Source organism: Lissotriton vulgaris, chromosome 10 (genome assembly GCF_964263255.1).
Source record: "Lissotriton vulgaris chromosome 10, aLisVul1.2, whole genome shotgun sequence".
Classification (NCBI taxonomy): Eukaryota; Metazoa; Chordata; class Amphibia; order Caudata; family Salamandridae; genus Lissotriton; species Lissotriton vulgaris.
The window spans coordinates 183748607-183762844 of record NC_141698.1 but is presented as its reverse complement, the minus strand read 5'-3'; the positions used below and the strand labels follow the sequence as shown (position 1 = coordinate 183762844).

General features: G+C 48.2%; 1 protein-coding gene across 1 annotated transcript in view; it reads right to left on the bottom strand.

The window, feature by feature from the left end:
• The window catches only part of PEMT (phosphatidylethanolamine N-methyltransferase), a 1361155-nt gene that overhangs the window by 374721 nt on the left and 972196 nt on the right, over positions 1-14238 (bottom strand). The window contains exon 5 of the mRNA XM_086940850.1: positions 1500-1611. Coding sequence (XP_086796976.1) covers positions 1500-1611 — 112 coding nt within the window. The remainder of the gene's footprint in view (positions 1-1499; positions 1612-14238) is intronic.

Sequence of the window (14238 nt, the reverse complement as noted above, 5' to 3'; positions counted from 1 at the left end):
TCAAAGAAACACGAAAAGGGCATTTTCCTGCCAGTATCCACTCATCTGCATGACTTCGATTGTTTTGGAACTAGTTTGCACTGTCACATCCGAAGACTTGAGTTTAGACTGCAACAAATTAATATTGAGTTAGGTGGCTAGTGTAAGAATGTTACAATCAGATGATGTTGTATAATTCTATATTGTGATTTGCCAGTTCAGTAATACATTTGAACACCTTGTGTTCACTTTGTGATTTCAATTATCTTCAGTGGTGAATTTGGTTTTTAAAGCTGTAAAATCCAGAGCTGAACAGCCTTCTGACTCCCTGCCTTGACAGGCAGAACCCTTGTGGCTTCATTTTATGCTTTTGGCTTCGAATATTTAGTCTTCACTTCGTGTGTTTACTGCTGCACTTGATTGAGCATTTTGTGTATTCCCTATACTGATTTAACATGCAATTTGGAATAATTCCTACCTTTTACCTTCTGTTTTGCACTTTGAATTATTCAACAAACCTTCATGGTATACATATTACCTCGGACTGCTGGGAATTTATTTCCTTGAAATCTTAATCTATTGATTCCGTATTTGGGTGTTGCTTGCGGACACATTGACTCATACATGCTTGAGGTTCAAGACTTTCGGCCAATACTGCGTAGGTACTTTACCTGCCAGGCAGGGCTTTAAGTGGGCCGGGTCTTGCCGGTGCTGATCACTGGCAGTTCTAAAAAGCAGGTGCTGAGACAGGCCCCTATCGGGCTCTCCATTTTTGCCCTCCACCTCAGGATGAAAAACAAATCTTAACTCTGCAGCAGTACCACCCTTCAGTGCCTGTGATGTAACTTCAAAAAGACTCGTTATAGTTTTTTCACAGTCTCATCAATTCAGAGCGGAAGCATGTTCAATATTCTATACAACGAAGCTATAGTTGTTGCTTATTTATTTTATGCAACTAACAACCATTAACAAAGCCAATGGCCATGGCTTGTTGTTGGTGTAATGTTACCTGTAGTATTATATATCTGGATACAATTACATAAGCAGCAAAATACAGGCCAGGCTGCACACTATGCTAAGCACAGATTTTTAGCTTATGTGTTTTTAAGCCACGCCTTTAATTAAATCGGCCACTCCCTAGTTTTTTCATCCCACTTAAAGCCCTGCTGCAAGGAAAGCATCAGCTGCTTTGGTGGAGACTGCAGTTGCCCCCATTTACCACAATTAAAAGGCTGGTGCCAACACTGAGTAAGTCATAAGGGCAGACTCAATTCTTTCTTAGCAGAAACCACATATTAGTGCTAACTAGGGGACAGAAATCTATTTGTGACAGTTTTTTCACTGCCCTGTATGCCTAAATCACCCTGTGTGGATGTGATTTTTAACCATCATTTTGAATGCTTTTGAATGTTGACTGGTTTAGTAGTACACTTGCACAAATCATTCAATAGTCTTTGAAATCCATTACAAGTATTTGCTATTCTCATGGCCACTACCAATGAAGTTGCGTATTTACTCACATGATCGCCAATCCCAGGAAGATCACCGTGCTCCCCCAGTACATTGGATTGTTCATAACATTAAACGGGAATCTTGTAACCTTCTCCTCCATCAGAATGCCGAAGTAGTCCCCTGGAACAGAAGAAGTATAGAAATAAAAGTGAATCTAAAAGAAGAAACAGACATTTTGAATGCGTTATGAAAATATTTGTTGCACTTTCCTAACAGATAATATAAAAACGAATCCTGGCTGGATAATTGCAAAAGAAAAGAACATGTTCAGGTTAAATGATGATGTAAAACCATTTAAATCTGTCTTAGTAACTGGTACAATTTGAATACATTAAATTACTCAAAACTAATAAGGCTACTTGTAGAGCGTATGGTTACTTCAAATAAAGTGTCCCAGCACTAGGATGCTGGCTAAGGAAAACAAGCACTGGCGTTGCCAATAGGTCTCGCAGTAGGAAAGTTGGAGCTATTAAAATTGCAAATAACAATGCCTTTTATTTTTGTTTTCATTTTAAAAACATAAAGGGCTTTGTCATTTACAAAACCAATAGCTCCAACTTTCCTACTGCGAGACCTATTGTGCACTGCACAGTGTGTGTGAAAGTGGCACTGCGTGGGTGTGAGTGGCTTTGAGTGAGTGTCGTTGCGTGGGTGAGTGGCGTTGCATGTGTGAGTGGCGTTGCGTGTGTGAGTGGCGTTGCGTGTGTGATTTGCGTTGCGTGTGTGATTGGCATTGCATGGGTGAGTGTGGCGTTGCGTGTGTGAGAGTGGGCTTGCGTGGGTGTGAGTGGCGTTGTGTGTCTGAAAGTGGTGCTGTGTGGGTAAAAGTGGCACTGCGTGGGTGTGAGTGGCGTTGCGTGTGTGAGTGGTGTTGCGTGTGTGAGTGGCGTTGCGTGTGTGAGAGTGGGCTTGCGTGGGTGTGAGTGGCGTTGTGTGTCTGAAACTAACGCCGGCTGATGACGCATCAAGCTGCAAGAGCCAGAAGATTCCAGCACACAAGAATGAAGTTGGCAAAAATCAATTATCAAAAGGAAAAGAGTCTTTCAGTCTTTAAAGCGGTAAATCACACAAATGCGTGGAATAAGGCCAATTACGCACTCCGTAAAAAAAATGAAATAAAATAAAATAACACTCCCTTTTCTGAATGCAGCTCCGCTCAGAAAGACAGCTAGTTCCGCCCTTCACGGGAAACATATTGTTTTCAGGCTTAAAGAGCAATCCAGGAAAAGCACGTGAATTAAAGGTTTACAAGCTCCATGCTCGGTAAACAGTACTTACATCAGGAAGCGCACCCTGATGCAGATGAAGTGAGGGGCTCCGGCAAAAAGTAACGGAAGGGCCGAAACACAGCACCATTTGCACTACTAAGTTACAGAGTGAAAAGACTTGGCAGACTGCTGCATCCTTTCAAACTGTCTTTGAAGCCTCCGTGTACCTAAGCAGTCAACGCTAGTTCTGTAATAGGAAGAACACCATGGCAGGCACACTCATTGCAATCTACGCCGACTTTTTAGAAATATTCAATGACCAGAGAGAAGAACAATAATTACAGACCTATTTACAGGGGAAGCCTGGAATGAGTGCTGCAGGGATAAGAGGAGCAGTAGTGACTGGATGTCTTTAAGCTGCCACGACAAAGATGAGAAAGAAAGGAATAAAACAAGGCTGTGATTGCGTGGAGAGAGAGGGGAGGTGCTGGTGTGGGAGGGGGAGGCTGTGATTGCGTGGAGAGAGAGGGGAGGTGCTGGTGTGGGAGGGGGAGGCTGTGATTGCGTGGAGAGAGAGGGGAGGTGCTGGTGTGGGAGGGGGGAGGTGCTGTTGTGGGAGGGGGAGGCTGCGATTGCGTGGAGAGAGAGGGGAGGTGCTGGTGTGGGAGGGGGGAGGTGCTGGTGTGGGAGGGGTAGGCTGTGATTGCGTGGAGAGAGAGAGGAGGTGCTGGTGTGGGAGGGGTGAGTTGCTGGTGTGGGAGGAGTGCTGCTAGGGGAGGAGAAGCCTGATGCCGGATGGGGGTGGGAGAGGCTGGGCTTGCATGCGATGCGCGTGCATGTTCACGTGAACTTCATGAAAACCGCGGGGCTGAAAGCCCTTTGGTTTGAAGAGAAAATAGCCGACTTGAATTCTCCCCATTTCCCATTCCTGCGGAATGGTAAAGGCGAGACCTAAAAAAGATGGACACTGAACTGGGAGGAATTTAGAGCCTGATTTAGTTTTTGGCGGATGGGTTCCCCCGTCACAACGGTGACGGGGAAACCCCCTTTACAGCAAGCTTTTTACCTTGTTGTGCCTTTACCACGCATTATTCAGCACGCATATTTTTACAGCGAAGATGCATTTACAACGAATGCCAATACCATGCATTTAAGGAAAGTTGCGGTCTCCCCCCACAAACACATTACAAATACATTGTTTTTAAATCTAAAAACAAGGTGTGCTAAAAAATGTGTGGCAAAGGCAAGCAATGTATTTACCTGCTTTGTACCGTCGTACAATCCAGTGACGGATATCCCATCCGCTGAAATATTAATCCCATTATATCCTATCCGTCATCGTTGTGATGGAGTCACCTGTCCGCCAAGAACTAAATCAGGCCCTTAGACAGATCTGAAAAGCCAAGTTTTCATCTTTTTCCTGAAGATCGTTTCAGAGGGGCTAGCTGAAGTTCCAAGGGTAACGAGTTCCAGATTTTTGGTGTCAGCTGACATACTTCAAGAATAAAAGTTCTTAAAGTATTTCAGTGCAGCTGGAGGGCATCGAAGATATATTTAACTAAAAAAAATGGCAGCTGCAGAGTCAAACTTTGATGCCATAATGGCAACAACAGGGCACAGCTTCTGAACTAAAGTCTCCACGTCATGGAAACAGTGTGATCATGTCACCCTCTACAGATAGTGTCTGGGTTATTAATATTCTGTGAAATGTATTAAGGCTGGGGCAAAACAAGATGGATTTGTATTTTTCTCTTATCCAGCCAGCCTACTCAAGCCTACCCTCTATTTCAGTGACTGCACAAAATAAATAAGATTACCAGATTGCCACTCCTCTTTATTAAATATAGATATAAATCTAGTTGGAGACAAAAAAATCGACCATAATAAATAAATAGTACAATTTGATAATTAAATAAGCATTCATAGTGATGAAATTGTAAGTGTAACTAACTCATTTATAGTTTTCCTACAGTCAGGTTTACAATCGTAATCTCTGCTAATCTGCTGCACATCTTGTTCATTTAATAATCTAAGATACCAATCCCCTTTAAATGGATGGCTTTAAACCTGGACATTAGGTGGGCGTGGCCAAGATGGCAGACGGATTGGAAATCTTTCCCAGTCTCTCTGTCTCTACCACCAGCCCAGCTTACTACAGCCACCTGTCAGCCCAGAGGGAGCTATCGCTTGTTGCCGCTGCTCCAGGGGGCCAAGGGCCCTGGTGCGGAGCTGGGAGTCCCACAGAAGCAGAGCTAGCCATCACCGACCCATGCTCCGACGATCGGCGGGCTCAAGAGAGTAGCCCAAGGCATGCTCCCTGATGTGTTACAGGACATGAAAAACTTGGTCTGAGAGAGAGCCCGGATCCGGAGAGGCCTACATCTGGGCACTAGGCCGCTCCCAGAGGGAGTTGATAGACACAGTTCAATCGCTCAGGCCCTAAGACTGCACGTAGCAAGCTGCAGGAGCTGCATACCCATCCCAGGACGGCGCATCCCTATGCCTTGCAGAAGGAGAGGCCCCTGTGTCTAAGGGAAACCAGAGCTTGAGGGGGGTGATAGGCCTAAGATCCGCACTGTTGGGCCAACTTTAGGACTGTTGGTTCTGGGGGAGGGATCAGACAAATCCCCCTACCTGTGAGGAGTGACCCCGCCTCTGCCAGCGGCTACTCGGCCTGAGACGCACACTGTGGGGAGAGCCTGCCTGGAACTGGACACCTTCTACAGCGACTCAGCCTTGCTTTGCTGGGGCTAGCTGTGCGGCCACTGGGCTTCCTTAATCACACAGAGTGATAGGCCTGCGAGAGGCCCCTGACACAGGACAGGAGCAGAAAGGTTCCACCTGACTGCCAGGGGTGATGACGATGGGCCTCTCGAAGAAAGACCGCACCCTAAAGGAGATGCTCACCATGCCATCCAAGGGCCCCACTGGTTATTGCAACACCCCTCCTGACCCTCTACATATCCAAGACAAAGCTGTAGTGGAAGAGCCAGGGACCTGCTCTTTTGTCGAATCCCTGTTTATGTCTCTCATAGATGATTTGCAGCCAGTCAAACAGGATCTGTCCCACGACATCAAAGAGGTAATAAAAGATTTGGATTCTCTGGGGGACCGCGTCGCGACCCTGGAGGAACGGGGGAATGGCTGGGAGGAGGAAGTGGAATCCCGTCAGCAGGAAATCATACTTTTCTGTGAGCAGCAAATAGATCTACAATCCCATGCTGAGGACCTCGAGAATAGATCCCGCTGGAATAATATCGGAAAAAGGGGCACAGGATCAAAGGCAGAGTGCGAGGATCTTTTCAGCTGTGTCAGAGACCTCTTCTACTACATCCTGGAGGTGCCTCCGGAAACAGAATTAAAAACTGATTTTGCTCAGGGAGGACCTGGCCTGGCAGTTTGGGCTGGCTTGTTCCCATTGGGCGCGGGGTCAAGACTGATTTGCATATGCTGGGTCCAAACTGGAAATGCATGGTGAGCAAAAAAACTATGGATTTAGGCCCAGATCTCTGTACTGGGGTGAATGTATGACATTGTTCTGCATTTTGTCCATCAATTGTTCTTTTTGCATTTGTCACCCCGAATGGGAGGGGTATGCCCAGACGTGGGTCCCGTGCTCTCCATTCCACTGGGGTCAAGCTATCCTGGCTGATGAGGGCTGAAAGCCCGCAACCGGTCCTACGATGCTTGTTTCCAGTCCAGGGAGGACCTGGCCTGGCAGTTCGGGCTGGACTGTTCCCATTGGGCGCAGGGTCAAGACTGATTTGCATTTGGCTGGATCCAAACTGGAATGGCATGGTGAGCAAAAACCGATGGATTTAGGCCCAGATCTCTGTACTGGGGTGAATGTATGACATTGTTCTGCATTCTGTCCATCAATTGTTCTTTTTGCATTGGTCACCCCGAGTGGGACGGGTATGCCCAGACGTGGGTCCGGTGCTCTCCATGCCACTGGAGTCAAGTTATCCTGGCTGATGAAGGGTGAAAGCTTAAAACCGGTCCTAGGATGCTTGTTTCCAGTCCAGGAAAGACCTGGCCTGGCAGTTCGGGCAGGACTGTTCCCATTGGGCGAAGGGTCAAGACTGATTTGCATATGGCTGGGTCCAAACTGGAATGGCATGGTGAGCAAAAAAACGATGGATTTAGGTCCAGATCTCTGTACTGGGGTGAATATATGACATTGTTCTGCAGTCTGTCCATCAATTGTTCTTTTTGCATTTGTCACCTGAGTGGGACGGGTATGCCCAGACCTGGGTCCCGTGCTCTCCATGCCACTGGAGTCAAGCTATCCTGGCTGATGAGGGCTAAAAGCCCGAAACCAGTCCTAGGATGCTTGTTTCCAGTCCAGGGAGGACCAGGCCTGGCAGTTCGGGCTGGACTGTTCCCATTGGGTGCAGAGTCAGGACTGATTTGCATATCACTGGGTTCAAACTGGAATGGCATGGTGAGCAAATAAACAATGGATTTCGGCCCAAATGTTTGTACTGGGGTGAATGTATGACATTGTTCTGCATTCTGTCCATCAATTGTTCTTTTTGCATTTGTCACCCCGTGTTGAAATGCCATGTTCAGGAAAGGCCCCCCTCCCAGCTGACATTTTAGTATGCATTCATGATTTTCAAGTGAGAGGAAATATTACGTAAGGCTCGAGAGAAACGACCTATTAGCTTCAAAGACCAGGCACCAACGCTATAGAAAGAAGAAAGAAGAAGAAAGAAAATAAATTTATTAAGCGCGATTGCTGCCCAGGGGCGTCCAAGCGCTGAGTTGTACTGAGGCGGAGAAACCAGGAACAGGAGAGTTAAGACACGAAGGATTCAGCAAACAGTAGCGTCTTCAAGTTTTTCCGGAATGAAAGCAGATTAGAGTTCGATCGGAGTGAGAGGGGAAGGGCGTTCCAGCGTTTTGCCGCGTTTAGAGAGAACAGCCTGCCACCCGACCTTGCTCTCTTCACTCTGGGTACAACGGCAAGGAAGGCTTCCGTCGACCTAAGATTCCTGTTTGGGTGATAGGGGGTTACGAGGTCGTTGTTGATGGATGGGCCTGTTTTCCAGAAGGCATTATGTGCCAAGCATAACGCCTTGAATGCTACTCTCTGCCTCAGTGGCAGCCAGTGGAGACTCTTCAGAGCAGGTCTGGCTGACTGGGAGCGAGGAATCTGTAGCAGGGTACGGGCTGCGCAGTTTTGCACGATCTGTAGTTTCCGAAAGGTCATTTCGGGAGCCCCAACATACAGGGCATTATTTGAGTCTAGGCGAGACTGAATGAGGCCCTGTACCGCCACCTTTCTAGCTTCAAGCGGTAGAAGTGGAAGGATCTTTCTAAGAATTCTTAGTAGGCCGAAACATGTGGCGGACAACTTCGTGGCCTGGGTGGTAAACGAGAGTTTGTTATCCAGCCACACTCCTAGGCTCTTAACACTTTCCTTGGGGGTGGGGGGGGGACCCAGAGTGCAGGGCCATAGAGAGGTGAAGGGTACTGGGGGGGTTGGGCCTAGGAGCATTAGCTCCGTCTTATCCCCATTTAGTTTTAGGGAGGAGGAGGTCATCCAACCCTTGACATCCTCTAAGCATTTTAACAGATCTGCCGGGCATTGCCTGTTGTTGCTAGCGGCCAATGAGACCACTAGTTGAGTGTCGTCGGCGTATGACACAATTTTGATGCCATACGGTTCGACGACATCCGCCAGCGGCCTCATGTAAACGTTGAACAGCACAGGGCTCAGGGAAGAGCCCTGTGGTACTCCACAGCTGAGGGTTTTCCTGGAGGACCTTGTCTCGCCATCAAAGATCCGAAAGGATCTGTCAGACAGGAAGGACTCAAACCATCTTAGTGCGTCGCCAGATACTCCGATGTCATGGAGACGGTTCAGCAAGATGTTGTGGCTGACCGTATCGAATGCGGCACTTAGATCAAGGAGGATCACCGCCACTGATCCCCCCTGATCCAGTACCCTTCGCGATTCTTCCGTGACTGCTAACAAAGCGGTTTCCGTCCCGTGCTTCGGTCTGAAACCTGTCTGCGATGTGTGTAGCAGAGAGTGGTTTTCCAGGAACTGAACGAGTTGGGTGTTTATAAACTTCTCCAAAACCTTGCTGACCCAGGGGAGAAGTGAGATGGGGCGGTAGCTAGCGTTATCATCGGGATCTAGGCTAGGTTTCTTCAGCAGCGCCCGCACCATGGCTTGCTTCCATGACGTGGGGACAGTGCATGCAGAGATGGACGAGTTGAGAAGTTCCAGTATTATTGGCAGGGTGATTTTAGAGGCCTGCAGCAAGACATCTGGGGGGGCAGGGTCACATGGGGAGCCTGATTTAACTTGGCGTGCCACCTTATCTAAGGTGTCGAGATCCAAAAGAGGGAAGTGCTCAAGGGAGGGCTGCTCGGGAGGAAGGTGCGATCTCGGAAGGGGTGAGGCAGTCGCATCCCGGTTTGTGGCTACTGAAGGAAATGTTGAATAGATTTTTACAACTTTGTCATGAAAAAAGTTTGCCAGCTCGTTACATTGGTCCTGGGTTTTATTAGGCGGGGTTGCCGTATTGGGGCTGGTGCATCGCTTTATTATACTGAAGATTTCCTTCGGCTTAGATTTAGCTTCAAGTATTTTATCTGAGTAGAAGGTGGCTTGGGCGAGCCTGATTCCTGTTTTATAAGCTTTAATCGCCTCTTTGTAGGCGGCCTTTTTATCCGGAAGGAAATCTAGTCGCCAGGCTCTCTCTTGTTGCCTGCAACGGCGTTTTAGTTCCCTCAGGGAGTCGGAGAACCAGGGCGCAGATTTATGTATTTTCTTTGAGGAAGATCTGCGAAGAGGGAGGATCGGGTCCAGTGATTTTGTAATCCAGTCTACGAAGTTACCATTTGCCACATTAGGGTCTGGGCAGGGTAGTGGACGAGTAGCGTCCAGATTGTGTACCCAGGCATCCAGAGGGAGCTTTTTCCAATTTCTTCTAGTCGTGGCTTGGGATGGTAGCTGGGGAACTTTTTGTGTGGTCCAAGTAAACGGGACCAGAAAGTGGTCTGACCATGGGATGGGAATAGGTAGGTCGGCCTTCAGATCCGGGCAGTTGCTGAATATGGGGTCCAGCAGATTGCCCTTTTCGTGAGTTGGAGCTAACACCAGTTGGGACATTTGAAGAGCTCCCAGGTCCTCAGTTAATTCTTTAGCGAATTGGTCTGTGGGAGAGTTAAAATGGAAATTCAGGTCTCCTAGGACCGTGTGGTTGGCCGAGGCTATAATTCTTTCTGCTATAATCTCTGGGAGAGATCTGTGGAACATTTTAGGTTGTTCTGGGGGGCGATAAATCAGGGTGCCGGAGAAAGAGCTATTGGCATTCATCTCAATACAGAATGCCATGCTCTCACACTCAGGAATGGTTTCTATTGAGGTGCGGCATTGGTACTGAGTCTTCAATACGATCGCCAGACCTCCCCCTCTCCCTTCCGGCCTATCTAGCCGGACAATATGATACCCTGTGGGTAGAGCTAACACTACATCTGGCTCAGAGTGTGCCGTGAGCCACGTCTCCGTCAGGAACAGTACACTAAGTGGCAATCACGCTACAGAAAAGGTGTGAGCTCAGACCTGTCACAGTGCACCTTAGGAACAAGGGGGTGGCCTATTCATGAGGCATCCTTTCCGCATTATCTTCCACCTGGAAGGGAAGTTCTTTCAACTGCAGTCCCTGGCAGAGACAAGTCCTAGGCATAGACTTAATGCCAGAGGGACTCACGTCAGAATCCTCCACACCACGTCCGATGAACCACCAAACCTCGTTGGCATAGGTGCGAGATGGGGAAATGGACTGTTTGCCCAGACCCCACAGAGATAGCTGTAGGGCAACAAGCGGTGCTGAAGTCGATCCCCACAATGTTGGCCAAGATGGACGACCCGTAGAATGGCTAGTCAGATAACTACTTCACATGTTGCTGGCTGGCTGGGTGGCGGGTGCGGGGATCGAGGACTGATGGCCACACTTTAGACCCTTCACTTTTGAACTTTAGGAACTGAAAGACTGTTGGTCACATTGTAAGTTAATGTTCCAGTTAACATGTATTTCTTTTCTTTCATATTTGGAGTATTTCTGTTGGGGGTTGTACTCCTCATCACAGCAGACCCAACTTGATCAATATATCTGACATCTACAGGAACACTGACGCTGGGTGCTGGACCCTAAGTTAGTCACAAACCGAAACACACTACAGCCATTGACCATGAAGAACAGATCTAACGGCAGTCACACATTTAAGGATCCTTACCCTCAATGTAGGGGGTCTTAACAGTCCAGTAAAATGCATCATCCTATCCTATCATACTTACAGAATTCAGGGGCAGACATATGCCTGCTTCAGGAGGTACATCTTCACTTGCAGGAATGTCACTGACTCAGATCATGAGCGTTTCCTCACCAATTTTTCTCCTTCACTTTGACAAAGACAGCCGGAGTGGCCATATTAGTGGCACACTCCTTTAAGGGGAAGATAGGCTACAAGGGGGCGTATTTGAAGGGCAGACTCCTCACCTACCATTTCACACTCGGAGACTGGTCCTTTATAGTGGGCTCCATTTATGTAAATGTTGTATACTTGTAAGGCGCACAGCTGCCCACACCGCGGGCGTCCCGGCGCTGTATACCGCTGGGGAACCGGTCCTGGCTTTCCCTGTGAGATGGTCCCTTCTGGGCACCCCCAAGGTGAGACCAGGCATTCTCGGCGTTGAAGGGGCCGTTGTGAAGATTAAGCAAGCTATTGCCCAGAGTTGCAGAGTGGAGCCCAAGGTTAGAGTAGGTGCCGAGGCGAGAATTATCAAGCCCGCGGACATTTTGACCCAAGACCCTGCTGCTTTGGTAATCGAACCCTGGTCCCGGGCCGATCTCAGCTTCCGGGTCTGCCGCCTGTAACCATTGAGCCACACTTCTCTTTTATGCTCCAAATGAGGGTCAGGAGGCCTTTCAACACACAGCATTAACAGAGGCAATGTACACAGCAGAAAGAGGGGTCCTGATAGGGGGATTAATTTAGTTCTTGACAATGACTTGGACTGGTCGACACAGAGGCATGGCCAAGCAGGGGCGCGGTCGAAGGGAGGGCACGGGTGGCTAAAGGAATTTGGACTTTCAGATTTATGGAGAGAATCCCATCCCCACATGTGAGAATATTCCTTTTCTCCCACGCGCACAAAACATATGCCACATTAGATTACTTACTTGGCATAAAAGACATACTCACCCTTACCACAGAGATACTGCCAGCAGTGCGTTCAAATCACGCAGCAGTAACACTCTCAATAGCATTTTCTCCGATGGTCCGCCCCACTCGAACCTGGCGATGGCGAGAGACAATGCTGCAGTGCCTCAAAATAGTGACACAGTTCCGACAAGCTATGACGAATTATCTTTCTCTCAATGACACTCCTGGGGTCTCCATTGCTACCCACTGGGAAGCCCTCAGAACAGTCATAAGCAGAGAACTCATTGCAGTTTCAGCAGTGGACAATAAATTGCACACAGAGAAAAGGGATAACCTTTCCACACAAGTGAAAGAGTTGAAATGTACACACCAGCGCACAGGCGTGCCAAGAGCCTGGCGTCAATTGATGTCTCCCCGCTCCCAATTGGCAAGCACAGATCTAGACTGGGCAGAATACGCTGCCCTCCGACTCGGCCACTCGTTTTCTATTGGAGGAGACAAATGCGGGCGCCTCTGGCTAATAAGTTACGTGTGCAGCAGAAGGCCCTGGGAGTGTCTTCTCTGTGCACCCAAGACAAAGAGCATATCACTGATGACAAAGCCATAGCAGGCATCTATAAAGATTTTTATGCTAAGCTCTACTGCGGCCAGTGCCTTGACCCCACAGATTGCACCTTATAACTTCAAAATGCGTGCACATCCCACCAAGCAGAGGCGCTAGAAGTTGATATTCGCCTAGAAGAAGTTATATCAGCCATTTCTCATTTGAAACTTGCAAAATCCCCAGATGGGTACCCATCTGTTTCTATAAAACCTTTTGTCATGCCATTGCCCCTATTCTCACAAGATTATTCAATTCCTTCGCCACCCCTGGTGCGATTCTCACCTCAATGCCGACCGCTTTGGTTGCTGTTATACCTAAGCCTGGCAAGGGTAAGCAACAGTGCAGTTCCTACCAGCCAATCTCTTTTTTTAAATGTAGATGTCAAACTTTTCACAGGCATCTTGGCCAGGAGACTTAGCCCACCTATGCCCTCTATCATAGACCCGGACCAAGCGTGATGCATCCCTCCATAGACAAACAAGCTACATCACCAAACTCATTTTTCGTTTAATAGAGAAAGCTGCACGTATACTGGGAGAGCTCATGCTTTTGGCGATTGATGCCGAAAACGCCTTTGACAGAGTTCATTGGCCTTTTCTGGAACAGGCTCTCGCCCACTCTGGAATGGGCTGGGGTTAACGGCCACACTCTGCTCCCTTTAAGACTGTCAGGGGCACACGATAGGGGTGTCCGTTTTCACCCCTGTTATATGCTCTGTACATGGAGCCCCTAGCTCAGAGAGTCCGGGACAATCCCCAGATCACCGGAACCGTCTTTGGGGCAATGACCATAAGCCTTTATGCTGATGATGTGCTGATGACCCTGGACAAACTTGCCATAGCACTGCTGGCTTTATTAACTGAATTGGAGACCTTTGGACTGGCCATGGTATTTTGGGTTAACATAGAGAAATCACAAGAGCTTAGTCTTTCACTACTTCCCACACTGGTGAACCAATTAGCTATACAACCCTATCCAATGGGCAACAGCAGTGATTCCTTATCTAGGGATTAAACTGGCATCCGCCCTCCAGTCGACTTCCTCACTCAATTATAAATCTTTATACAGACAGGTCAGAAGCAACTTAACCCGCTGGAATCACCAAATCTCCTGACTGGGGAGGATAGCGACGGTCAAGATAACCATTATTCCAAAGATTTTATATCTATTTCAAACACTCTCATTGGCCCCCCCAAATGGTATGCTCCCAAAATTACAAGCAGAATTGCTCCAGTTCATCTGGCTTGAGAAGAAACCACGCATGAAGAGGGAATTAAGCTACCTTCCACCCCAGGCCAGAGGATTGTGCATCCTGGACCGTCATCTATGTCATCAGGCGGCTCAACTGCACTACCTGGTGGAGTGGAACTGGGCTGATTCCGAAAAACACTGGCTAGAATCGGGCGAATGTCGGGCACTTCGCTTTGGAAGATTCCCTTTCGAAAGAAGACTCATCTGCCTAAACAGTTATACCTATCCCCTATCACACAGACGACGATGGAGGCCTGTGATCAAACTAGCGTTAAATGTGGCTTGACCCTCCCCCCCCCCCCCCCCCCCCCCTTCCCCATAACGCCACTGCTTGACAACTTGAATTTCTCTCTGGGGATGCGCCCTGGAATGTTTGCAAAGTGGCGGTAGTCAAACTGCCGTTCAATGGGGCATATGATTGACAAGGACGGAGTGATCGAGAATACTGCTGCACGCTTGGTATTGACCCTGCCCAAAAGAGCATCCACGACTAAAGCT